Genomic DNA, 25,859 nt, shown 5'->3' with positions numbered 1-25,859 from the left:
AGTGTATCAGCTAACTAGCTAGCTAGCTATCTATTAGCTATAAAGCGATCTAGGTGGCTTGCTATCTTATCTATTAATTGGCTATTAGTTAATTCTGTGTATTTATTTAGTGACATTCAGTGTATCAGCTAACTAGCTATCTAGGTAGCCATCTCTTAGCTATATAGCAATATAGGTGGCTTGCTATTTAGCTTAGTGTTTTGAAAGGCGCTTATAAATGAAATGTCTTATTATTAAAACACATTATTGTCTGATGACACCCGGGGTCATTTGTTTAATCCCCCCAAAAATGCAAGAAAACGAGCTAGCTACATCAGTATTTATTCCAAAACATCCCTTGAAGAAAGCCACATAATTACTCATGACCCGAAATAAAATCGAGTGCTCAGTGTCAGTTTTTTTCATTGCAGGTCGGAATGGCTCACTGGAGAAGAGTGGTCCTTTTTTTTTTGGATTGGTGGTTCCATCCGTGGCCATTTGGAAGAGTGTCGATAGAGCACGATAAAACCTCCCCAACCCCTGCAAGTTGCTTCTGACGCGGCGTCAATGAGGTAAAGTGTATAAAAATGCTTTGACGCCACCGAGGTAGAAAAGCGCCAGACGACCGACAGCCCCCTCCCCATTTTTTTTTTTGCATTGTTAAGCCCTTTTGAAAAGCCAAAAATGTTGACTGTATGTAGACATCTAAAGTTTGTTTGTGATGCTGAATCGATGAACACGCTCAAAACTTGGAGAAAAACACTTTATCAAAATTTAAAAAAAAATGTTGAAAATGGGGCAGCTTTGAACATTCTGCAGTGATACGTCAGCTTACGAAGTTAATTGGTTCCCAGAAAGTGTGTGTAAGGCGAAAAGTGTGTCTTCCAAACATTAATTTCCCATAGGAAGCCATTAAAAATGAGAATAATCTGTTCCCAGGACCCTATAAAACATACTTTTCTATGAAATAAGCTTTAAAACTACAGAAAATATACCTTATCTTATGTATAATAAATGTGCTATTTTATTGTAATTAAAGAAATACACTACTGTATAATAAAGGGGTTTTATTGACCTTTGCGATGGTCGTTGATGTCGTTGCCTCTTGATGATATCCGAGTGAAGTTGCCGTGCTTTCTCGGCGATCATACCCTCACTCACACTGTCCCCTGCTAGCTGCTTTTCGTTCATCCAAATCAACAGGTTTTCAACCTCTTCTATTGCCTGAGCCCGTTGCTTATAAATAATAATAATAATAATGTCATTTTTAAGCGCCTTTCAAAACTCTCAAGGTTACTTTACAGTCACAACTAGTTTTTTTTTCTGTGGGTGACCACGCGCCAGCATTCACTCAACCCCGAAGTAACTCAAATGGAAAGCAAGCAAGCTAGCTAGCTAGCAAATAGATAGCTAATAGCCAGCGAACAGATAGCTAATAGCCAGCGAATAGATAGCCATTAGCCAGCGAATAGCCATTCAATAGCAAAAGTAATCCACTCGACAACAAACCACGCCTGCACCCAAAGAAAGGGGTGTGTGGAATAGTAGTCCGGCAGCCACGGTGGCGCTGTGCGGTTTGGTGTTCGTATGCCAAGATTATATTCTCGTTAATGTAATGTTCGTAAGGCGAAAAGTTCGTTAGCTAAAGCGTCCGTAAGCTGAGGTATCACTGTATATAGCAATGCAGGATTCCACTATTGAAAATGTGTGTGTCATGTTCGAAACAAGATCAAGTCTTTGAGCAAATGTGATGCTGAAAGTTTCTTCTTCTTCATTCGGTCCAATGACAGAGTTCGGAATTCATTGACGAAAAGAAAATCATCCAAATGAGAACAAAACAACACATTTGTTTTTTGTTTTGGCGGCAGACTAAATGGGGCCATCAATCTCGCGCCCGCGGCGGCTGGTAATACTGCTGCGTTGGTCTGGCGCGCCTCGGCTGTCCGTCACCGCCGCGGCGAAACTCCAGGGAACTGTCGTAGTAAGCGTCGTCTTCTTCCTGACATTTGACCACAGGTGAGCCTCCTTTAGATTAAATGTCACTCACACTTTCATTGTTTTACACTGACCTTGTAGCATAGACATTTTTCTTTGCATTTTTGTGCTAATTTAATGACCGCTTATTTCTTTACTTTCAAAGGACAACCGACACTGTTTTTTTGTGACATGCGAAAAACGTTTGATAGCATCTAAAATAGACAAAACACGCAGGCTGATATTTTGAGTCCAATGAAAAACTGAGTTCAAATTGACGTTTCAGAAGGTCCCGCCCCCTTGTTCCTGACATCACGTCAGGACGTCTTGCCTTGCTCTAGAATCAAAACAATGGCTTCAGGTTGGGAGAAGATGCTTTCTTGTGACTCCTCCACTTAGGACTATGATTCAAATAGTTCCGAAGAGGAAAGCATACATGTTTGCCATCGATTAAAGAAGTCTTTCCAGATCAATTCGAGCCGTCTGGACTCCAATGTAGGCCATTTCCAATGGAGCTTGTGCGCCATCTTGTGCATTTTCTGGGCGCTACAAAACTCTCTCCCCAGTTTCGAGGTCATTTTGTGGCAGTTTTGGAACACTTGAAGACATTTTGATTGGTGTTTTGCATTTGTCTCAACATATCAGCCTGCCTGTTTTGGCTCTTTTAGATGCTATCAAACGTTTTTCGCATGTCAGTTAGGAAACAAAAACACGGTGTCGGTTGTCCTTTGAAATCTGAAACGGTGCTCAATAATAACAGCCCGGTCATCAATAATTCAGTGAGAATGTGTGTGATCAATATTGAGTTAGTCATTTCCAACCTTACCAAGATGTGAGCGGGAACCGGTTTGATATTGTGGAGGAGGACCTCTTCGCAGTTTCCATAATCACTAAAAACCACCACGGCCGTGGTGCCCGATGGATGCACGCCATCAATTCTGGCGTGGTAGAACTTTGTCCCCCGCATGTCAAGACAAAGCAAGGTGTCAATGCAAAGTCAAATCCAGGGCACCCTGAACACCTTCGTTTCTTCTCAACTGCTTCGGATTGCATGACTTATTATCACCGATGGGAAAATGGATGTTTCAAGATGCGTCATGAATCATTTTTTTGGAGTCGTCGAGATGACTCTTGCTTTCAAGAAACGTGCTTTCGGCCCTGTCCTGAGCAAACAGTGTCATCTAGTGGCTACTATGAGGAGCACCACTGCTTCGTGATACATCTTGAAGCTTCGTTTTCCCATCACCACATACCTGCCAACTACAGTGATATCTTGGTTTACAAACCCCTTGGTTGACGGACTTTTCGGTTTACGAACGTTAACTATTTTTTGGGATACACACGGAGCTGCTACAATGAGCGATGTGTCGTTCGCGAAAGAACCCGTTCTCCTCACGAGAAAATAGATGCCGACTCATTTTTGTCCTCTATTCCCGGCCCCCAGTCTTCGGTTAAAGCCACGTGATTGGTCAAGAATGCAGCAGTGAGGGGAGGGGGTTTAAACGTTAAAGAGACAGACAGACGACAGAGAGAAAATGGATAGAAAACGGTGACGTTTGGACTGGTTTCAACTTTGATAGTTCAAAGGCACAGTGTGGACTGCAAGGTTAAAATATCCCATCAGTCAGGCTCCACAAATAACCCGCACAAGACATCTGTACACTCAATGCAAAAATGCCATTAACGACCATCACAAAGGTCAATAAAACCACTTTATTATACAATACCATCTATTTATTTAATGATAATACCATAGCACGTCTGTGTAAGCTCTCAGTCGTACAGGAGTGATTCATCGATGAAAAGGTTTCTTTGAAGGTGTCGGACGTTTCGCTTCGAAGCGAAACGTCCGACACCTTCAAAGACTACCATAGCACATTTAGTACATGTGAAATAAGGTATATTTTGTGTAGTTTTAAGGCTTAGAAAATTAGAAAGTAGAACATTGTTTTATGGGGACTCGGGAACGGATTATTCTCATTTTAATGGTTTGCTATGGGAAATTAATTTTGGGGATACACACTTTTCGCCTTACACACTCTGTCTGGGAAACCAATTAGGTTCGTAAGCCAAGGTATCACTGTATTCTCGTATCAAAGTTGTAGTACGCCGTACATGATTTGAAATGATAAAACAAACGCTAACAAGCGGAGACCGTGGTATAGTACTCGTCTTTTCTGGTTTCAGAAGTCGGCAGCTATGCATCGCTAACGACTACTGCGCGAGGTTCAAATGATTGGTCGCCAATACATACCTTGCCGTCTTCCCAGTACAGAGCAAGACATTGATCTCCCGGTTTCCAGATGTGATCGACATTCATACTTTTCATTGACCCCCGAGGACCTTGACCTTTACCCGGCCCAGATTTCCTTTTGGCTCCGAAATTATTCTGAGGGTTCCGCTTCGGAGGACCGCTCGTATTGGTCGCTTTGATGGGACCAGTTCTTATGGGTGCCACGTCTCCGTTTTGGTAATTCCATGGATCCTCTGTCAGGAATTGTGAATCCTGATGGATTTGGACTTCGCAGGATGTTCTGAAGCCTCCCTTTGGTGGCGGAGCGTTCTTTTGACGCACGACGTAGTCCGGTCGTTCAGGTTTTGCCTTTCGCCTGAAGTTGTTTTGGACGATGTCGTTTCCCGCAGGATTTGACGGTTTGGATGAGGCTGCGTAGTCCTTTGACCCTCTGCGAAGAAACGGGCCAGCCGTGTTCCCGCCATCGTCATTTCTTGAACGCTGCGGAAACGATCCGACCGATTCCACCTGCGGTTGCGCTTCCTTGGAATGAGGAAACGAAGGCGTGAAGCAAGATGTGGTGGTGCTAAGACGTTCATCGCCGCTCTCTTTACGGTCATTCGGTCGTCTGTCCGGCGTTCCCCGTGACCACCTATCTTGACCCTTCCACTGGTGGCCTGATGAACTTTGGGAGCTCGGAAAGTCCGATACGGGGTCTTGTCCCGGTTTGGGAAAGTCTGCGTCCCTGTGAAAGCGCGGTGGCCTGTCGTTCTTCTTTTGCCGATAGTCATTATGGGATGACCACTTTGTATTTGAAGCTTCTTTAGGGTCTTCTTGATTGTTTTCGTGTCTCTGAGGCTGCTGCTGGATCTTTGGCTCTGAAACACGCACCAAGAAAATGGAGCCGTTAAATGCAAACACGGAATGAAACTACAGTGATACCTTGGCTTACAAACTTAATTGGTTCCCAGAAAGTGTGCGTGAGGCAAAAAGTGTCTCTTCCAAACATTTATTTCCCATAGAAAACCATTCAAAATGAGAATAATCCCTTCCCAGGTCCTCATGAAACATCATTTTCTACTAAATAAGCCTTCAAACTACACAAAATAGACCTTATTTTATGTATAATAAATGTGCCATGGTATTGTAATTAAAAAATAAACTACCGTGTAATAAAGTGGTTTTATTGACCTTTGTGATGGTCGTTGATGGCTTGGTGGAATGGATAGCTTTTTGCATAAAGTGTCTCAAGGAGCTCTGGGTTGTACATCCTGGAAGTTGTGATATTGCAACAGATGCAGTCAGACGCACTAGAAACTTCATTGATGGCTGCTTCCCTTGCTTGTCTTTTCTCTTCAAATTGTACAGACGGCTTGTGCGGATTCTTTGTGGAGGTTGATTGATGGGATATTTTAACCTTGCAGTCTACACTGTGCCAATAAAGTTGAAACGAGTCCAAATGTCACTTTTTGATCAATTTTCTCACCTTTTTTTTCCTTTGTAGCGTCGTCTCCCTTTTCTGTTTCATGTGAGACTCAAAGTGTGCTTCTGTTTCTCTAGCCCCGTTAGCTAAAGCGTTCGTAAACTGATGTATCATTGTACTTTGATATCAAAGCGTACGGCATGAAATAGACATGCTAAAATGCGATCAGTGCAGAAACACGAACAGTCCAGATGATCCCTCGGGTCAATAGATTTGCGACCAGGAGGCGCTTGACTCACCATCAATGGAGAAACGCCCCATCTTGGATTCCAGGAAGTCAAAAAGAGTACTTGGTCCGGAAGGCCTCCCTCCAGCCTCCTGCTCGTCATCATTCTTGAAGCGACCTCGTCCTCTGCCTCTGCCTGAACCGGGGCGCCACAAATACCGGCATGATACGGACGGACGGACGGACATGTTACGTCTCTCCCATTCTCGTTTGATGTACAACGGCAACTGTTCAACGGCCCGGGGATTCCATTTTAGGCTTCACAACGCGCCATATAGTTTTATTGGGAGTCGGGTCTGGACTAATGGCAGACCGGTATAGTACTTGCAGTCTTTACGACTCCATTTTGTGCTTTACAAATCGCCTCATAGCTTCAATGGGAGTCAGGTCTGGACTGCTGGCAGACCGGTCTAGTACTTGCAATTTTTGGGACTCCATTTTGCGCTTAGCAATGCGCTATATCGTTTCAATGTGAGTCAGGTCTGGACTGCTGGCAGACCGGTCTAGTATTTGCGTTGACTACAAAGCCACCCTGTTGTTGTTGTTGCTAAGCAAAATTGTTTCTTGTGGCAGGAAATAAATGCGACTTCTACTACTGTACTATAGTACATACACATGTATCCATCTCTGGGATACAATGTCTTCTATCTGAGGTGATGGGCGTCAATAACCAACCTCTCGGCTGAGGCTTGTCCGTGAGCGCAGAGTCGGGTCTGCTGCTACTCAGACTACCGGAAGGTCCCGCGAGAAGACTGTTGAGTGCCACCTCCAGATTGTTGTTGTTGTCCATTAAGGCCTGCCGGGCTGCCTCCCGGTTAAAGCCCATATCCAGGATGTCCCTCAGGGCGCGCTCGTCCACCTGAGCGTCGGGTAAGACAAACAACAATATTCATATAAAATGTTCATTTGGGAATATTCGCTGTCTCCCCCATGTCTCTGTTTGTCTCTCTCTTCCTGTTTCTCTTGTCTCTCTCTCTGTCTGTCTCTCTGTCACTCTTACTTTCTCTCTATCTCTGTCTATCTTTTTCTCTCTCTCTGTCTGTCTCTCTGTCACTCTTACTTTCTCTCTATCTCTGTCTATCTTTTTCTCTCTCTCTGTCTCTCTGTCTATCTCTCTCCCCCTCTGTCTCTCTCAGTCTGTCTTTCTCTCTCTCTCCCCCTCCCTCCCTCTATTCGCAAGATGATCAAGCTACCCAAACAACCAATGTAGATAAAGAACGATACGCTTTGAGTAATGCAATGAGCACTTTTCAGTCAAAAGTCTCGTTTCAACAGTGGTGACCATGAGAGTCCAATCAGGTGCTCTTACCATGTCGCGATGGGTTGCCTCTTGCCGATCGACCCTGTCTTCCCGCCTGTGCTTGTCACGGCTCCGTGATGTCGTGGCGGATAAATTGTTACCCGCCTTTCCTCCACCACCAAACGTTCGGGGAGCCTAACGGGGGGAAACATGCGGCAACATATAAAAATGAAACACAAATACATAAAAAATAACAATAATGCTGTTGCAGTGAACTACACAAAATGTCGCCGTCTGCAACGTGCCAGTCAATGGCTGAGCCTGGACACATTCTACACAAACAAACACGAAGCGGTAGCATCCGTTGACTAAAACAGACCGTCCTCTCACATCTCCTGTCCCACGTCAATCCGCTTCAATTCCAAGCCGTGACAGTTCCACATATGCATCGGAGCTCTGCACTGACGCTCCTTTCTTGTACAGGTATTAGCTAGCTGGCTATCTTTCTAGCTGGTTATTTCTTGGCTAGCTAATCTCGCTATCTAGCTAGCTATCTAGCTGGCTACCTTGCTACATATCTATTTGCTGATTAGCTATCTAGCAGCCTACCTAACTAGCTATCTATTTGCTCTCTATCAGCTATCTCGATGGCTACCTTGCTACATATCTATTTGCTAACTAGCTATCTAGATGGCTACCTAACTAGCTATCAATGTGCTTTCTATATGCTATATATCTCGCTAGCTATCCATTAGCCAGCTAGCTAACTTTCTATCTATTTGAGTTATTCCAGGCTATCTAGCTGGCTATTTATTAGCTATCTGGATAGCTTTCTAGCTGTCTATCTATTAATTATTTATTGACTAGCTAATGTCACTATCTAGCTAGCTAGCTATCTATCTAGCTATCTAACTGGCTACCTTGCTACATCTCTATTTGCTAACTAGCTATCTAGCTGGCTATCTAACAAGCCATCTATTTGCTATCTATCTCGCTAGCTATCTATTAGTTATCCATTAGCCAGCTAGCTAACTTTCTATCTATTTGAGTTATTCCAGGTTGAGTGAACGCTGGCGCGTCTGGCTGCTGCCGCTCACCCACAGAAAAACTCTATCCTGTGACTGTAATGTGACCTTGAGAGTTTTGAAAGGCGCTTACAAATTAAATGTATTATTATGTATGCAAGTCGGCATCTGATTGAGAATTGACGTACCTCTTTGCTTTTGGCCACCTCAGCGATGGCCGCCGTGCGCTGTTTGGCAAACTCGTCATTCTCATCGGCGGTTTTGAAGACGGCTTGAAGCGTTTTTCTCTCGTCCAGGGCTTGGCTGTCCATTTCGTCCTTCTGGACGTCCTTCTGCAGAAAGACGCCACATCAAATCAGTCTTGGTGGAAAAGTACGTGAATTTAATTTCATATTGCGGCTGGTTAAATGTTGTCATGGCGCTTACCTGACCAAATGGCAAAAAAGGAGGCGGGCCACCTTCCGCTCCGATGTTGTTTCTGTTGTGTTTAGCCAGACTCTAGTGGAGTCAGAATTTGCTTAGAAAGGGTGTCAAAACTAAGACGCGCAAGGTGATAGACAGCCAGTGTTAATGACAAAAAACTAACAAACAAACTACAAATAAAATGACAATAAAAATACAATAAAAACAATGTAACATTTTTACATTAAAATTGTTAAATTAAACCTTTTAAATTAAAATGATAAAATGTAAAACTAATATTTAAAATTAATATTTTAAAATTAAAATGTTAAAATTAAAATGTTAAAATTAAAATAATTAAAATAAAAATAATTTAAAATGGAACAATTAAAAATTTAAAACAAAATGAAACTAAACTAAAAATAACAAAACAATTTAAAAATTTAAAATTAAAATGTTTTAAATTAAAATGTTAAAATAAAATTTTAAAATTAAAATGTTAAAATTAAAATAAAAAAAAACATGGAAAAAGTACAATTTTGAAACAAAACGAAACTAAACTAAAATACAAATACAATAAAAAACAATATTAAAATTGTCAAATTAAACTTTTAAAATTAAAATAAATAAAAAAAAAATGGTAAAATACAAATAAAAAAAAACCTAACAATTTAAAATTAAAATTAAAAAATGCAATTACAATTAAAAAAATACAATTTTAAAATGAAAATTTTAAAACGAAAATGCACGTTAAAAATATAATAAAAAATAAAATGTAAGTTTTACAATTGAACTTAAAAAGTTTAAAAGTTTTAAATTTTAAAATGAAAATCAAAATAACAATTACAATTAAACATTGAAATTAAAATGAAATGAAACAAAACAAAACACAAATTAAATGAAACAAAAAAATACAAATTAAACGAAACAAGACAAGACAAAATTAAAAAACCGAAATGAAATTAAACGAAATTGAATAAAATAGAAATCAAATAGAATAAATCCTTACACGCTGCAGTTGCCATTTCTCCAGCATGTGTTCGACTTCTCCGCCCAGAATCGAAATGTTGGAGTCGTCAAGGAGCAAAAAGCCATTTCGAACCGCAACTGTACCCACCAGTTTCAGTTTTGTTCCGGGCGGCGTATTAAGGCTGAAAACAAAAACAAAAACTAAATAGGAGGCATTAGCGAAGAAAAAAAAAAACCAAACGTTAATTCCTAAGTTACATGGGTCTGGAGTTATATGAGCTTGAAATGAGGGTGGCTGTCCAAAATACAATATAATACATAGACAGTATATTGGTTCTGTGTATTTATTTAATGAGTGACATTCAGTGTATCAGCTAACTAGCTATCTAGCTATTAGCTATATAGCAATCTAGGTGGCTTGCTATCTGGCTATCTATTAACTGGCTGTTAGCTAATTTTGTGTATTTATTTATTGAGTGACATTCAGTGTATCAGCTAACTAGTTAGCTATCTATTAGCCATATAAAAATCTAGGTGGCTTGCTATCTAGCTTGCTATCTGGCTATCTATCTATTAACTGCTATTAGCTAATTCTGTGTATTTATTTAATTAGTGACATTCAGTTCATCAGCTAACTATCTACCGAGCTATATATTATCTATATAGCTCTCTAGGTGACTTTCTATAGCTATCTAGCTATCTATCTATTAACTGGCTATTCGCTAATTCTGTGTATTTATTTAATTAGTGACATTCAGTGTTTCAGCTATCTAGCTAGCTATTTATTAGCTATCTGGGTGGCTTGCCATCTCGCTATTAACTGGCTATTAGCTAATTCCGTGTCTTTATTTAATTAGTGACATTCAGTGCATTAGCTATCTATCTATTAGCTATATAGCTATCCAGGTGGCTTGCTATCTGGCTATCTATTTATTAACTGGCTATTAGCTAGCGAGCTAGATTTTCCTCTCTATTTGAGTTATTCAGGTTTGTTGGCTATCTATTAGCTATGTACTGGCTGGCTAGCTAGCTTTCTGTCTATTGACTTCCGGGTTAAGTGAACGCTAGCACGTGTGGCTGCTGCTGCTCACCCACAAAAAACGTATCCCGTGACTGTAAAGAGACCTTGTGAGTTTGGAAAGGCGCTTCTAAATGAAACGTATGAATATTCTATCTATTTTTTTCAGTTAACATTTGTCAAAAGCACGTTTCGAGAGCAGTGCAGACATTTTGCCCACGTATGTAAAATGGCCGAGCAGGAAGTCTAAGCCCACCCTGTCAATGTCGCCCGGTCGCCATGGAAGCCGTCACCGAGGCCGAGGCCACCGCTACTTGGCCAGAGAAATCATTCCGACTGGGAATTGTGAGATCAGCAGACGCCGCGTGGACATTGCAGATAGCGGGGAAAACAGAGCCACGTGCGCTGGCGACAACAAGCCTTTTGACAAGGAGGATGGCAGGGGAATGGATGCTAACATTTGCTAATATGCCACAAAGGCACAGATTAACTCATTCACTGTCATTAACAAATTTATTCGGAATTGAAAATATGACCTAGAGCGCCATTCCCAATTTTTTTTTTCAGGTTTTATAATAATACATTTCATTTCTAAGTGCCTTTCAAAACTATCAAGGTCACTTTTCAGTCACAGGATAAGTTTTTCTGTGGGTGAGCAGCGGCAGCCACACGCGCTAGCGTTCACTCAAACCCGGAATAGAATAATAGAAAGCTAGCTAGCCATCTAGTAGATAGCTGATTTTAATTAGGTAAAGACTGAATGTCACTAAAATACACAGATAGAAAGCTAGCGAGCCAGCTATTAGATAGCTAATAGATAGCCAACAGATAGGTCGCTAGCTAGCTAGCCACCTAGATAGCTATATAACTAGCTAGCTAGATAGTTAGCTAATACACTGAATGTCACTAAAATACACAGATAGAAAGCTAGCTAGCCAGCTATTAGATAGCTAATAGATAGCCAACGGATATCTCGCTAGATAGCCAGCCAACCAGACAGCCATATAGCTAGCCAGCTAGATAGCCAGATAGTTAGTTAGCAAATACACTGACTATCACTAAAATACAGATAGAAGGCTAGCCAGCCAGCTAGTAGATAGCTAATATACAGCCAACAGAGAGCTCGCTAGATAGCTAGCCACCTAGATAGCCATATAACCAGCTAGCAAGATAGCCAGATCGTTAGTTCGCTAATATAAGCGCCTTTCAAAACTCTCAAGGGCACTTTACAGTCATAGGATAAGTTTTTTTATTTCCTGTGGGTGAGCAGCGGCAGCCACACGTGCCAGCGTTCACTCAACCCGGAAGTAACTTAAAGAGATAGCAAGCTAGCTGGCTAGCTAGTGAATAAATAGCTAATAGCTAGCGAATAGTTAGCGCTTTGTTCAGGCTTCAGCTGTTGTAAAAGCGCTATATAAACCAATCTGTATGTATTGCATTGTATTTTGGACATCTGCCCTCATTTCAAACTCATATAACTCCAGACCCATATCATTTAGGAATGAAAGAAGAGAGTCTTGGGTTTGTAACACTGCATTGAATGTTGATGTCGTCCTAAAAGTCACAATTTGATTGAGGCGGCGCACCTGATTTTGCTGATGTGCGTCACTTCCAATCCAGTGCAGGTGGTGTGGCCGTCCGTCATTTGCAGGCGCAGCATTCGCGGCGCGCCATGCGACTCGCCGTCTTTTGGCGCCGAGATATTACGCAACTTTTGCAACTGCAGAACGCAAGGACCTTCCAGCTGACCATCCAAAAACACACACACAGGCACATTAGCGTCAGTCCTTTTCGTGACATTTTCATTCAGCCAGCCATCCATGTATTTATTTAGAACTGCTTCATGTCACAAAGAGGGTGCAGTGCCGGTCCCAAGCCCGGATAAATACAGAGGCTTGTGTCAGGAAGGGCATCCGACATAAAAGCTTTGGCCAAAACAAACATGCGGATCAAACCTCTCAAGATGGAGGACACTGATTTGCCCTGGCGAGCCCTTTGAATGGAAGATATGCGTGCGCGTTTGCCACAGGACGAAACAAACTGTGTCATATATATATACACATCGACAACAAAATACATTTCATTCTTCTTCTTTCTTTCTTTTTTTTTTTTTTTTAGACACGTTGCATTTGGAATACGATCACAAAAGCGCAGCGCGTTTTTCCAGTCCATTTCCTCCCTCTCAAACAAGCAAAATTCATGCTAATTCACGCAGACCGAAATGGTTGAAGAAAGAAAGGTGGGGGGAAAACCGCTCACTCACCTGTATTTTTGGCGGCTTAACAACAATCAATCATGCAAACATGTCACATTGATCGGCCTCAATGGAACATTTCCACTCAGGCAGAGGCGGTGGCTCCTATTTGGAAGCGTGTTGGGGCCATCTGGTGACTCATCTGTGCCACTCACCTTCTCAATCCTCCCGCTGTTGATGTTGGATGGCAGAATTTGTCTTCCGATCGGTCTGAGGTCAGTCTGCAAAAAGAAATGTCGCTGAGCGCCAATCGTGGAGACGGAACGCGCCGGCAACAATTAGCCTTTTGCTCCTCTTTGAATCATCTGCTTTCCATGGAATGTGTGGAAACCGACACCACTTTTTTTGTTTCCTAACTGACATCGGAAAAAGGGTTTATAGCGAGTTGCTTGTTCTGTAGCCACAAAAGGACACAAGTCTTCTTGTGCCGGTCCCAAGCCCGGATAAATACAGAGGGTTGTGTCAGAAAGGGCATCCCATGTAAAAGCTAAAAAGTGTCCCAAAACTGCCACAAAATGAGCTTGGAACTAGGCAGATTCAGGAAGTCCCGCCCCCTTGTTCGTGACATCACTTTGGGTCACAAACTGCCTGGCTCCAGAATCAAAACAATGGCTTCAGAGAGCTCAGATTCAGAAAAAAATAATCATTTCTTGTTACTCATCCAGTTATGAATATGATTCAAAAAGTTCTGAAGAGGAAAGCATACATGTTTGCAATCGATTCAAGGAGTCCTCCCATATCAATGACAGCAATGTAGCGGCCAGAAAATGCACAAGATGGCGCCCAAGCTCCTTTGGAAATGGGCTGATTTGTCTGCTGGGAATTTGTGTCACCTACTATCAAATAGTAGTCGATTCACCATTGCGTTATTCATGTGTTTTCCTTCTAATTTTGCCGTCAACACCAATTTTTCAGACCAAACAAAGTACCCAAAATGCATTGTGTGTCGCGTTCTCGGTCAGGGGCGTTCCCTCCGTAACGTCACGTCAGGAATCATCACCAACTTGAAAACTAGACTTCCTGAATATTCACTTAAAAGGGACGATATAGCTCTATGCCGTGGAATCTTTGTCAAATATCCTCATTAAAAGTGATTTTACAAATTATGGACGCAACTTGTCCAGAGGTGTCGGTTGTCCTTGAAGCATATCCACAGATTTAGTGTTGACAATGGAAAACAACATCCTCAGCCGTTGTCGAGGGTCGGATTTCCACTTGGTTTCATACCGCGTGTAAAATGAAGTACGTCGACTCTGGCTCAAATAAATACATCAAACAACGTGATGGGAAGACATTAAACTCACATCAAGTGCAATGCGAATAATCTCCTGATGTGTAATGTTCTCGGCCGATCCTTTCAGTTCAGCGACGCCTTCATCGCTGAGGTACCTGCGCGGTCAAAAACAGATGATTAGCGGCCGTTGAGCTGTCATCCATATTCTATTTCTGTGAGCAACGTGTCTTGTTAACTTCATGAAACGGTATTTTGTTTTTATTAGTAGTAGCTCGCAAGGCCAATGTGGAACACAAACACCAACTACAGTAAACCCTCGTTTATGGCGGAAGATACGTTGCAAAAATAGCCCGCCGTAGGTGAAATCCGCAAAGTACAATACAGTCAGCTTTTTTTTTACATTTTATTTTACAAAAAAAAAAAAAAAAAAAAAAATCCGCGATGCACTATAGCCGAGATAAGTGAACCGCCTCGTAGCGAGGGATCACTGTATACAATATTTTAAAATGTACGTTTGCGTATCTGTATTGGGCGGGCGACTGGTTAGCTGCTAACCGTTAGCATGTCTGCTTCACAAGAGAGAGGAATCGATTCCAGCTCACTGCTCTGTTTTTTATCTGGTTTCCGAATGGTTGTTTCATGATTCAAAACGGTGCACGAATACGTTTTGAAGTTTAGGCACCGCAGCATTTCCAAAAACGCAAAGTTTGGCCCGGCTAACCTGACGGAAGTTAGTTAGTTTAAGCACTTTTATTTCCATTCAAATCAAAACCGGACATCGACGACTTCCATTACTTTCTATCGGATCGGATTCGCCTTTATTAGTCTGACAGTGGAGAAATTTACATTTCACAGCAGCAAAGTTATGCTATGTTTTGCGTTGTGCTTAAAAATGATCAATCCTACACTTCGCGGCGATTTTCCAACGAAATTGGAAAACTATCTAGACTGCGAATAGGCCGTCATTGTCAGCCCCGTTATTATTCGTATTCGATTCTGAGCGTTGTTATTATGATTCGTTAACAGCAGTAATAGCGTCGTTAGTTGTCGTATTAAGTTCATCCTGTCTACTTGATATCTAATTTAAAACGGATTCTTTTCTTACAGACAGTGTATTTTAGGTGTTCAATTACGTGTAATTGAACACCTAAAATACACTGTAAGAAAATAATCTGTTTTAAATTAGTAATAGCGTCGTTGTTATCATCGTATGACGTTACGACGCTACTCGACTGTAGCGATGTTGTGAGTTTTAAACCGCTGCAAAAAAAAAAATTCGATGATCTTTCTGAAAGTTTTCCAGCACGTTTGATTGCAAATTATTTCTTTCGAGACAAGCACAGCGTTTAGCCTGCTTGTAGTTCCGCGGTGCATCGCTCAAACGATGTGGTCCTCTTTTCGTTTTTAAGTCAAAACTCAAGATTTAGATCGACTAAATGTTTATTCGTTATTGCTGTGAGTGAACGAAGATGAAGTGTAAAACAACTTGACATCGATTTGTGAAGCGATGTTCGCTACCATGCGACTTACCAGCCTTCGTTGGCCAATGACTCCATCAAAGTGGACATTGTTGTCCAATTAGATGTAAATATGACGACTCAAATATACCTAAATGCACACCCGATTAAAAAAAAACAATTAATTAAATGACGCTATACTCTGCTGCACATATCCTTTGGTAATAATAATAACAGCCGCTACGTCGAACAGCTTTTAACGTCATTGACGTCATTATTATGAGACAGGACGGCGTGCCAAAGAGTTCAAAACAGTGGCCACTCTTTTCGTTTTGAATCAAAGGTGGAAATCGCATTTATACGGCACGTTAAAAATCATGGTTTATTTACTCAAGGAAAATTTAAAATAATTAAAATCAAAGACATTTCAAAATAATACAATTAATAATACAATTCCGATTTTTTTCATTGTTTTCGTAACGGAAGACTAAACACATTTGCTAATACTGACTTAAATATTGAAAGCGGCGTACTAGTATCAGACAATAAGAAATCGATTTTTTTTGGTTTGTTTTAACAAGAGTTCTTTGTAATGATATTGCGTGCAACGTGTTCCACAAAACTCATGCAGCAGCAGCGTTAGACAAAATTCGCCTAAAGTTGCGCAAACATCTTATCGGTGTAGTGTTTTGAATACAAACTGAAACCGTGTCGATCCTTAGATATCGGCCCTAATTGGACACCTCATTGAAATTGGATTGACATTAAATAGTTGTTTACGTTATCGCGTTCACAAAGCATACATTTAATCTCATCCAGTAGATGGCAATATTTGCACACCTCCAAAACGATCAAAATTCAAACCGACGAACATGCGAAAAATAGCCCGAAAAGAATGACAGAACAAACGCACGGCTATTTCGAAAAAAAAAAAAAAAAAATAAAATAAAAAAAAAAAATACGAGTCATCTTCAAAGAATAAGAACATAATCTAGTCTCCAGACTATTTTCTGCAATGTTCATCACGCTTCGGGTTGCAATGATCTGAGGCATCTCGATTTGTGCATGAAGTGGCATGCAGACAGCAACTTCACATCTCCTCTGTTGGCCCCAATACGATCATAAGCAATGACCTATACAGTATTTATAACTGGTAGGAATTGAATTTCCCCAAAATATATATCTTTTATGGTCATCTCTGTGCTTGTGCCTTGGCAGCCCAGCTTCCAGACTCCAGTAAGTTTGTTTTTGCTCATCTAATCATATTTCACTGTCTATGTATTATCATGTAAATGTGATCAAGCCAAGGCCTTCACATTAATTCTAACTACTGTCCTGGGACAAGCACGAACACGAGAAAGTGTTTTTTTCCGGCATTTTTCAGTCCCCTGATTGGTTTAGCGTCACGTTGCCACTCAGCATTCAGTTACAAGGGAGGCCCGATTATGGACTGCCTGAAAATTCCAATTTCGTGACACACATCCAGGAAAAAATGCAGTATTACACCGGTGATGGATATCTTCTTTAAATTTGTTACGACTATTTACGAAAATGATTAAAAAAAAACGTGTTTAATATTTTTTGCGCTTTTAACTTGAAAATAAATGCTACAAATTGTGCCCATGAACATATTGGATTTGAGTTACTTCCGGGTTGAGTGAACACCGGCGCTGCACACCTGCTCAAAAACTTATCATGTGACTGTAAAATGTCCTTAAAAGTTTTATCGTTTGACTGGAAAATGTCCTTGAGAGTTTTCAAAAGCACTTATAAATTAAATGTATTATTATTATCAATATTAGATAACACGGTGGTGTTTGAAAAACGAGCGATTCCGTCATGTCATTTGATTGACAGCCTTCTGAACCAATCGAGTACACTCTTAACGGAAACGGGGAGGAGTTCCATCCACCGTTCGTCGTTGAACCTGATTGGCGGACGTCCGGGTTGAGTGAACTCTGGCGCGTCGAGCTGCCGCTGCACACCTGCTGAAAAAAATATCATTTGACTGTAAAATGTCCTTATATGTTTTTCAAAGCACTTATAAATTAAATATATGATGATTATTATTATTATTATTATTATCATCGATATTAAATAACACGGTGGTGTTACAAAAACAAGCATTTCCGTCATGTGAGGTGACGGGCAGCCTTTTTAACCAATTAAATACACGCTTAACGGAAACTGGGAGGAGTTAGTCCTTCCACCGCTCGTCGTTGAAGCTGATTGGTGGACTCAAACTGGCACTTTTTTTGCAGGTCTTAGCGCGGGTGCGTCGAAAACGCCTAAACGAGTTTCTGCACAACTACCGATCACAAGAGGTTTCCTCCTTGGACATAAATCAATCGACATAAACTCTATCTGCAGAACGACTCCATGTCCGCCGCCTTTCCCAGGTTAGTGGAAAAGTGACACGTTCACCAGACAGGCGACAAATTGGATTAGAGCTCTGCAAAGCCACCCGTAAATGAGGTTGAAGCCAACTTGCGAGTTGACAGCGACGATGACGCTTGCTAATGCAGCAAGCTAGAATACCGCTTGCTTAATCAATGGATCTGGTTCACAATTAGGTGACTTTAAGATGCATCTTCAACAACGGAAACGTTTGTTGAATCAATCAAACAAACAAACGAAAAAGCTCAACAAGTAGGGATGTCACAACATTTTTCAATAATAATAAATCATACATTTTCTTATACCATATTAAAGTGCATTTAAAAAGCTTTCTAATGATGTATCGATTATTGTTCTATGACAAATAAAGAAATAATGGGATGTTTCAATAATAATAATAATACTAATACTGCTACTACTATTACTACTACTACTACTACTACTACTACTACTACTACTACTACTACTACTACTACTAATAATAATAATAATAAGAATAATACATTACATTTGAAGCACCTTTCAAAGCTCTCAAGGACTCTTTACAGTCACAGACAAGTATAGGTACTACAATAACTAAAATACAATCACAAATAGAATGCAATAAATAAAATACAATGATGAATAGAAACAAGAAAAAGAGCTACACAGAAAATGCCATTTTAAATGTGTGGCTTTTGAGATCAGATTTGAAGGTGCGAAGAGAATCTATGTTACCAATGTTGGGAGGAAGTGACAAAATGACTTAGTGTCCCAAAAAACACACAAATAAACACACACACACAAACAAACACACAATTCACAAACAAATAAACATACAAATAAATACACACACAAAATTCACAAATACACAAACAAAGAAAGAAAGAAACAAACATACACACAAACACAAACAAACACACACAAAGGGAAAAGCTCAACAAGTGTTTGACAAGGATGTGTGTCCATTGTACTTTCAGGACTTAGTTGTCTCCAAGTGGACAAGATGGACACGTCCGGTCAGCGTTTGGAAGCCACGGCGGGGCGAGACGCTAAATGTCATAAGAAGAAAGCTTTCCCCTCCTCCTCCTCTTCCCAACTCGGGACAACATGTCCCGAAGACGCAGAACGCAAGAACAAGTTTGTAAGTTTCACTTCACAGGACGAGGAGATGTCCAGCCACTGTCCTGTCCTGTCCTGTCCTAAAAACACTTGTCATCGCGCTGTGACATGAACTTATTTGCGAGAATGGAGGTCAAAGATCAATTCAATATACCGTGTTTTCCGATGTGTAAAACACACCCAAAAGCCAACATTTTCTTCAAAAGATGACCTTATATGTATAATAATAATAATAATAATAATAATAATAATAATAATAATAATAATAATAATAATAATAATAATGATGGTGGTGATGATAGTGATGATAGTAACTATAGCAACGATAGCAACAAGGCTAATCAGAATAATGAGAATAATGATACTACTAATAAAAATAATAATAATAATAAGAAGAATCCATTTAATTTCTAAGCACCTTTCAAAACTCTCAAGGTCACTTTACAGTCACAGGATCAGTTTTTCTGTGGGTGAGTGGCGGCAGCCACACGCGCTAGCGTTCACTTACCCGGAAGTAACTTAAAAAGATAGAAAGCTACCTAGCCGGCCAGCTAATAAATAGCTAATAGCCAATAGCTAGCTAGATAGGCAATACGTTTCCTGACTCAATTAGCTAGCTAGCCAGCCATATAGCCAATAGATAGCCAACTAGATATCTAGCTAACTAGCTAGTAATAATCATTTCATTTATAAGTGCCTTTCAAAACGCAAGGTCACTTTAGTCTCAATATCAGTTTTTCTTTGGGTGAGTAGCGGCAGCCACACGTGCCAGCGTTCACTCACCCGGCAGTGAAGATAGAAAACTAGCTAGCTAGCTAATAGGATGCTAGATAGATAATAGATAGCAAGATAGTGAATGTTTCCTGACTCAATCAGCTAGCTAGCCAGCCATATAGCCAATATATAGCTAATAGCTAGCTAGCTGGTAATAACATACATATCATTTATAAGTGCCTTTCAAAACTCTCACGGTCACTTTAGGTCTCGTTTTTTCAGACACTGCAATAATCTCTTCAAATGACTTTCTTTTCCTCGATTTTGTCATCATTTTCCGTTTTGGGCAACACAATGATTTGAAATGGAAAATTTGCCGTTTTTGGTTTTACTGTCCCCAAAAAACCAAATTGCCTTTATTGTTGAAAATATTAAGGCCTAAATATTCCATGAAAACCTTTAAGCAACATAAATGAGTTAAAGAAGAAAGCTTGCTAATGTCTGAATATTCCATTTTTTCTTGTATTGTGCTCTAATATATTCAGCATCTGACTCTTTTGTTGACTCGCAGCACATTGTAATGCACAGGTGTCAAAGTCATGGCCCGGGGGCCAAATCTGGCCCGCCACACCATTTTCTTCGGCCCGCGAAAGCAAATCAAATGTGTTAAATTCCATATTTACTAATGCCCGAACCAAAAATTCAAATTGTTCCATTTAAACCACAATAACAATAACCATAATTTTTTTACCTATACAGTAAGACCTCAATTTACGAACTTAATTGGTTCCTAGACAGAGTGTGTAAGGCGAAAAGTGTGTATCTCAAAACAACATTTCCCATAACAAACTTATGTACGGAAAACGTTTTTTTAACATGTCATTCATTGAAGGTGCACCTGATGCACTGGAAAATACGGTATTCGAATCACTTTGTACGTACGTTTGAACGGCATACAGGTAACATCTGACTTACGACCAGCTCAACTTACGACCACCTATACTTACGACCATGACCTCCAGACCCCATTTTTTTGAAATTATAAGTCTACGCCTGGCACCGCGAGGTGCTCGCAGGCCCACAACGTGTATGACATGTTTGGCCAGCCAGCCAGCATCTCACGCTCGCACAGCAATCGACTACGTGATGGCACCAGAGGGGGGAGTTTGCGAGTCGTTTAGACTTTATTCAACATTTTGAATGGATTTGGACTTATGATTATTTTGACTTACGACCGTTTGGTGGGAACGGAACTCGTTCGTAAGTCGGATGTTACCTGTATCTCCGTCAAAAACTGTAAATGCCGTTCAGCGACATAGTCTGATCCTGTTCCGATTAATCTTTTTATTGACTTTGCTCCATTGGCAACCATTCAAGTTACATGATTATTATTTTCCATAAAGGGACGATAGAATCGTTTGATACGTTCCAGTGGCGGCGTTTGTGTGCATGGCCGAGATGCTTCATGAAACTTGATCCTGTTTTTGTGTCCCCCCCCCCCCCTATTCTTAGCACCTCCCATTTCGAAATCTCACTGATGACATGGTAAGATGTGAACAATGGAAAAACAATTTCTTCCGTCTTCTTGGTTGCAGACTAACGAGACGAAATGAAGTCAACGTATTTGTTTACATTCCTTTTCGGCCTTTCTAACCACATTTGTGCTTTGCTCACAATCTTATTTTCCCAACCTTGAATGCAATGATTATAATACATTTCATTTATAAGCGCCTTTCAAAACTCTCAAGGTCAATTCACTAATAAATAGCTAGCTAGGCCTTCACTCAACCCGGCAGTAACTCAGCTAGAAAGCTAGCTAGCAATTCGGTAGCAAAGTAATTCGGATAGAATGCTAGCTAGCTAAGAAATAGCTAGTTAGGCCTTCACTCAACCCAGATTTAAATCGGCTAGAAAGCTAGATAGCTAATAGATAGCTAACAAATAGCTAGCCAGGCCATCACTCAACCCGGAAGTAACTCAGATAGGAAGCAAGCTAGCTAATAGATAGCTAACGGACAGCTAGCCACGGCTTCACTCAACCCGGATGTAACTCAGATAGAAAGCTAGCTAGCAATTTGATAGCTAAGTAACTCGGATAGAACGCTAGCTAGCTAATAAATGGCTAGCTAGGCCTTCACTCAACCTGGAAGTAACTCGGCTAGATAGCTGATAGATAGCTAGCCAGGCCTTCACTCAATCCGGAAGTGACTCAGATAGAAAGCTAGCTAGCAATTCGATAGCTAAGTAACTTGAATGGAAAGCTACATAGCTAATAGATAGCTAACAGATAGCTAGCTAGGCCTTCATTTAGCCCGGAAGTAACTCAGATAGAAAGTTAGCTCGCTAATAGATAGCTAAGTAACTCGGATAGAACATTAGCTAGCTAATAGCTAGCTAACAGATAGCTAGCTATGCCTTCACTCAACCCGGAAATAACTCAGATAGAAAGCTAGCTAGCTAATAGGCAGCTAATAGATAGCTAGCTCGGCCTTCATTCAACCTTTTGTGATGTAATGTAGGGAAAGATGCACATTTGCTACAAGCTAATGATGAGCCCACTCTAATCAACATGACCTGCTATGGAAACTAACACCGACACGATCATCAAACAGCCAACCTGAACTTGTTGCATTTTTTTGGACTTTATTTTCATTGTTTATCTTTCTGACTTGTTTTCCAGCTGGACAGATTTGCAAGCCTTCGGATCCCGGGTAGCAAAAAGGAGCGCCCAGCCATACCTCAGTCCAAATACGGTAGCAGCGATTGGTCCGTATTTTCCTCATCCAACTCCCAGTTTGACCAACTTTCGTCGAAAATCCCGTCGGAAAAGGAAATCTTGGCCTTGTTTGAGAAGATGATGGTATGGAATTCATAGCTACCGTTCTTTATTTCACTGTGTCGTCATCGTTTTAATGGAAGGCTAATTTTTACAGAATTAATTATCTCTTGACGTAAAAAATCCATCCATCCACGGGTCACATTGTAGTCACAAAAATATCATCCCTCCACGTATTATATATAGAGCGCACGGGACAATTTGACATTTTTCTTCTGACTTGAGCTAGCATCATGTCATTTGATTTGCTTTCACAGGCCGAATAAAATGATGTGGTGGGCCATATTTGGCCCCTGGGCCTTGACTTTGACACCAGTGCTGTCAAGGTTGTGCAACAAAATATTACCGGAATCGCTTTCATGCAAGCTAGCTTGATTTTCTTTCACAGGCCCAATAAAATGATGTGGCGGGCCAGATTTGGCCCCTGGGCCTTGACTTTGACACCAGTGCTCTCAAGGTTGTGCAACAAAATGTTACCAGAATTGCTTTCATGCAAGCTAGCTTGATTTTCTTTCACAGGCCCAATAAAATGATGTGGCGGGCCAGATTTGGCCCCTGGGCCTTGACTTTGACACCTGTGCTCTCAAGGTTGTGCAACAAAATATTACCGGAATCGCTTTCTTGCAAGCTAGCTTCAGGAAGGAGTATATGGTGTGCCTTATACTCCGGTGCGCCGTATACACTGTAAAATACGGTAATTATGGTGGTGCGCAAAAAGGAATTCATAGATCGACAGCTACGTATAGTCAAACCTCGGTTTTCGAAAGTATTGACCAAATCGGATTTCGTCCTGACAATTTGAGATTTTCCAACAAACAGAGCACACACCAACACCCCACTCTCGGTTTCCTTACATTACGAACATTCATTTGGAGCTGATGTGTTTGTCGTTGTGATTTCCGTGATTTTTTTTTTTCCTGCATCGTGAATGTATCCCCTATTTATGGGATCATATACAGACCTTCCCCAACTTACGGACGAGATACGTTACGAGCGGCTGTTGGTAAGGTGAATTAGTTCGTAAATTGCTTCATATTTTGTTTGTAACTTGAATGTTCGTAGATAGGGGAATGTCTGTAATAGTTTCGCACTTCCAACAAATCACTTTTCGAACAGTCTTCAGGAATGGATGATGGTCCAAAACTGCTTTGCCTACTTTGCTTCCGTGGGCCGAATAAAATAATGTGCAGGGCCAGATTTGACCCCCGCGTCCTTGACTTTGACACCAGTGCTCTCAAAGTTGTGCAACAAAATATTACCCGAATCGCTTTCATGCAAGCTAGCTTTAGGAAGGAGTATAAGGTGCGCCTTATACTCCGGTGCGCCTTATACAGCGGAAAATATGGTAATTATATTGGCGCGCAAAAAGGAATTCATTGATCGACAGCTATTTATAGTCAAAGCTCGGTTTTCGAACATATTTATCGACCAAATATGAGCGTGCCAACCGCGTAACCACCAGAGAAAACGTACACAAGCAGAAACGGGCATCTGTTTTCGAAAAGCGTCGATGTAAGGCGATCTGCCAACGTTGCCGTCCAATGTTTTAACAAACACAGGACGAGCTGTTATTTATGATTTTCTTTTACGCTCGAACGGGGGAGGGGGATTTGGATTAGAAACGCACACGTTGACTATTTTCCAAGTTTGACACTTTTCCTCATAGATTGGAAGGTGGGAGAGATGAGACAAAATAGAAGTTATCATATTTAAAAGTGCTGGCCAACCGAACAATAGGCCCGCAGTCAAGGCACAGATGGCCTGGGGTCAATCTGAACTAAAGCCTGTTAACCTGTCATCTTCATCTAGGACACGGGTGTCAAACATGCGGCCGGCGGGCCGGAACCGGCCCCCAAGGAGGTTTGATCAGGCCCGCAGGATAATTTAAAAGTGGACAAAATGGAAACACGAAATGGAATTGATGTTTTTATGAGATGCAATTCAAGGATTGCCCACTAGAGGGCATAGTGGTACTGTTTCGATCAATGTAGAAGAAAAAAGCGCTCTTTTCTTTCAGCACCCTCATTAGCCAAAATGTCATCAACCAAACGGAGAAAAGTAGATGAGTGTAGAATTTTCAATGAAAAATGAACCATGTCATATATTTTTTTTTTACAGAAATGCCTTATTTAGCCATATTAAATATTGCTCAAAATAAATATGAAAATAGTAAGTTTAAAATATTTAATTCCGTTCAAAATTGTTAAAAGATTAAATGTAACTGTTAACGCTAATATTAGCTTGTATTAGTCTAACCTAACAAAACTGACGAAGGGAAAGTCCTTCGTCACCGAAGCAATTTACGACTTGAAACTCACAGGAAGAGGTCATTATCCAGGTTACAAATTTATCAGTTTATCAGACCTTTGTTTTATGATTTTCAGCTGTTGGTGCTTAGAACGTCCTTTGCCGTGGTATTCTAATCGAGAAAACTATGTTTTACTAATGTATTACTTTAATTTGCATATACTCTCAGTAAATAGCTTGGCAGATGGCTGCGGAATTGGGGCGTCTGCGTCCCCTGCCGGCAGTAAAAGGCCTTTGTCCACAGTGTCCACCATCTCTGTCAGAAGGTCACATGGCCTCGGGTTTGCCAACAATAGGACAGAAAAAAAACAATATATATATATGTATATATCGGGGTGTCATTCCAACGTTGTCCATTTTGTATTAGGAGGACATGAACTTGAACGAAGACAAAAAGACTCCCTTGAGAGACAAGGACTTGAATACCAAGAGAGAAATGGTTCTGCAGTATGTTTGTGCTGCCTCAAAAACGGTACGTTTATTTTTATTTTCATCTCTTTTATAAGATTGTGCTACTATTGTTACCATATCAAATGTATTTCTACTGCTTTGACACATTTCAAGGAGCGCTGTTAGCTTTTGCCTTTTACGTCTTAATACTTTGTTACCAAATGAAATCTTTCTTGATAACATTTTAATCTTATTTCCAACAATCTATTGCCATGTTGGCCACCGAAAACTTTTTTTAAACTCATTCACTGCCATTTTCGAATTTATTCGGGAATTGAAAAGCATGACTAGCTAGCTAGCTAGCTTTCTCTCTATTGAGGTTTTCTATTGGCTATATGGCCAGCAATCTGGTTAGCTATCTGGCTAGCTATCTGTTGGCTATCTATTAGCTATCTATTAGCGATGGCTATCTAGTTAGCGCCTTTCAAATCTCTCAAGGTCCATTTACAGTCACATGATAAGTTTTTCTGTGGGTGAGCAGCGGCGGTCACACGCACCAGCATTCACTCAACCCGGAAGTAACTCAAATAGATAGAATTCTAGCTAATAGGCAGCTAGAG

The 25,859-nt window shown here is 40.7% G+C and overlaps 2 protein-coding genes across 2 annotated transcripts in view; one reads left to right on the top strand and one right to left on the bottom strand.

Moving 5' to 3' along the window:
* Positions 1-305: 305 nt before the first annotated feature.
* tdrd3 (tudor domain containing 3) lies at positions 306-15,749 on the bottom strand. Its single transcript, XM_088993131.1, has 13 exons — positions 15,568-15,749; positions 14,108-14,192; positions 12,959-13,024; positions 12,136-12,293; positions 9,572-9,713; positions 8,587-8,658; positions 8,349-8,492; positions 7,205-7,330; positions 6,571-6,754; positions 5,909-6,031; positions 4,208-5,064; positions 2,780-2,905; positions 306-1,978 (listed from the first exon to the last, which is right to left on the bottom strand). The coding sequence occupies exons 1-13, from the start codon at positions 15,603-15,605 to the stop codon at positions 1,862-1,864; spliced, it is 2,238 nt and encodes a 745-aa protein (XP_088849257.1). The 5' UTR covers positions 15,606-15,749; the 3' UTR covers positions 306-1,861.
* A 2,021-nt stretch (positions 15,750-17,770) lies between these two features.
* diaph3 (diaphanous related formin 3) overlaps positions 17,771-25,859 on the top strand; it is a 106,111-nt gene continuing 98,022 nt past the window's right edge. Inside the window, exons 1-5 of the mRNA XM_088993125.1 lie at positions 17,771-17,893; positions 18,851-19,014; positions 21,219-21,251; positions 22,387-22,566; positions 25,217-25,321. Of these exons, the coding sequence (XP_088849251.1) occupies positions 18,877-19,014; positions 21,219-21,251; positions 22,387-22,566; positions 25,217-25,321 (456 nt within the window). The 5' untranslated portion in view covers positions 17,771-17,893; positions 18,851-18,876. The remainder of the gene's footprint in view (positions 17,894-18,850; positions 19,015-21,218; positions 21,252-22,386; positions 22,567-25,216; positions 25,322-25,859) is intronic.

This window comes from Hippocampus bargibanti, linkage group LG03 (assembly GCF_051943395.1).
Source record: "Hippocampus bargibanti isolate YZ-2025 linkage group LG03, ASM5194339v1, whole genome shotgun sequence".
NCBI classification, from domain to species: domain Eukaryota; kingdom Metazoa; phylum Chordata; class Actinopteri; order Syngnathiformes; family Syngnathidae; genus Hippocampus; species Hippocampus bargibanti.
This window is presented reverse-complemented; position numbering and strand designations above follow the sequence as displayed.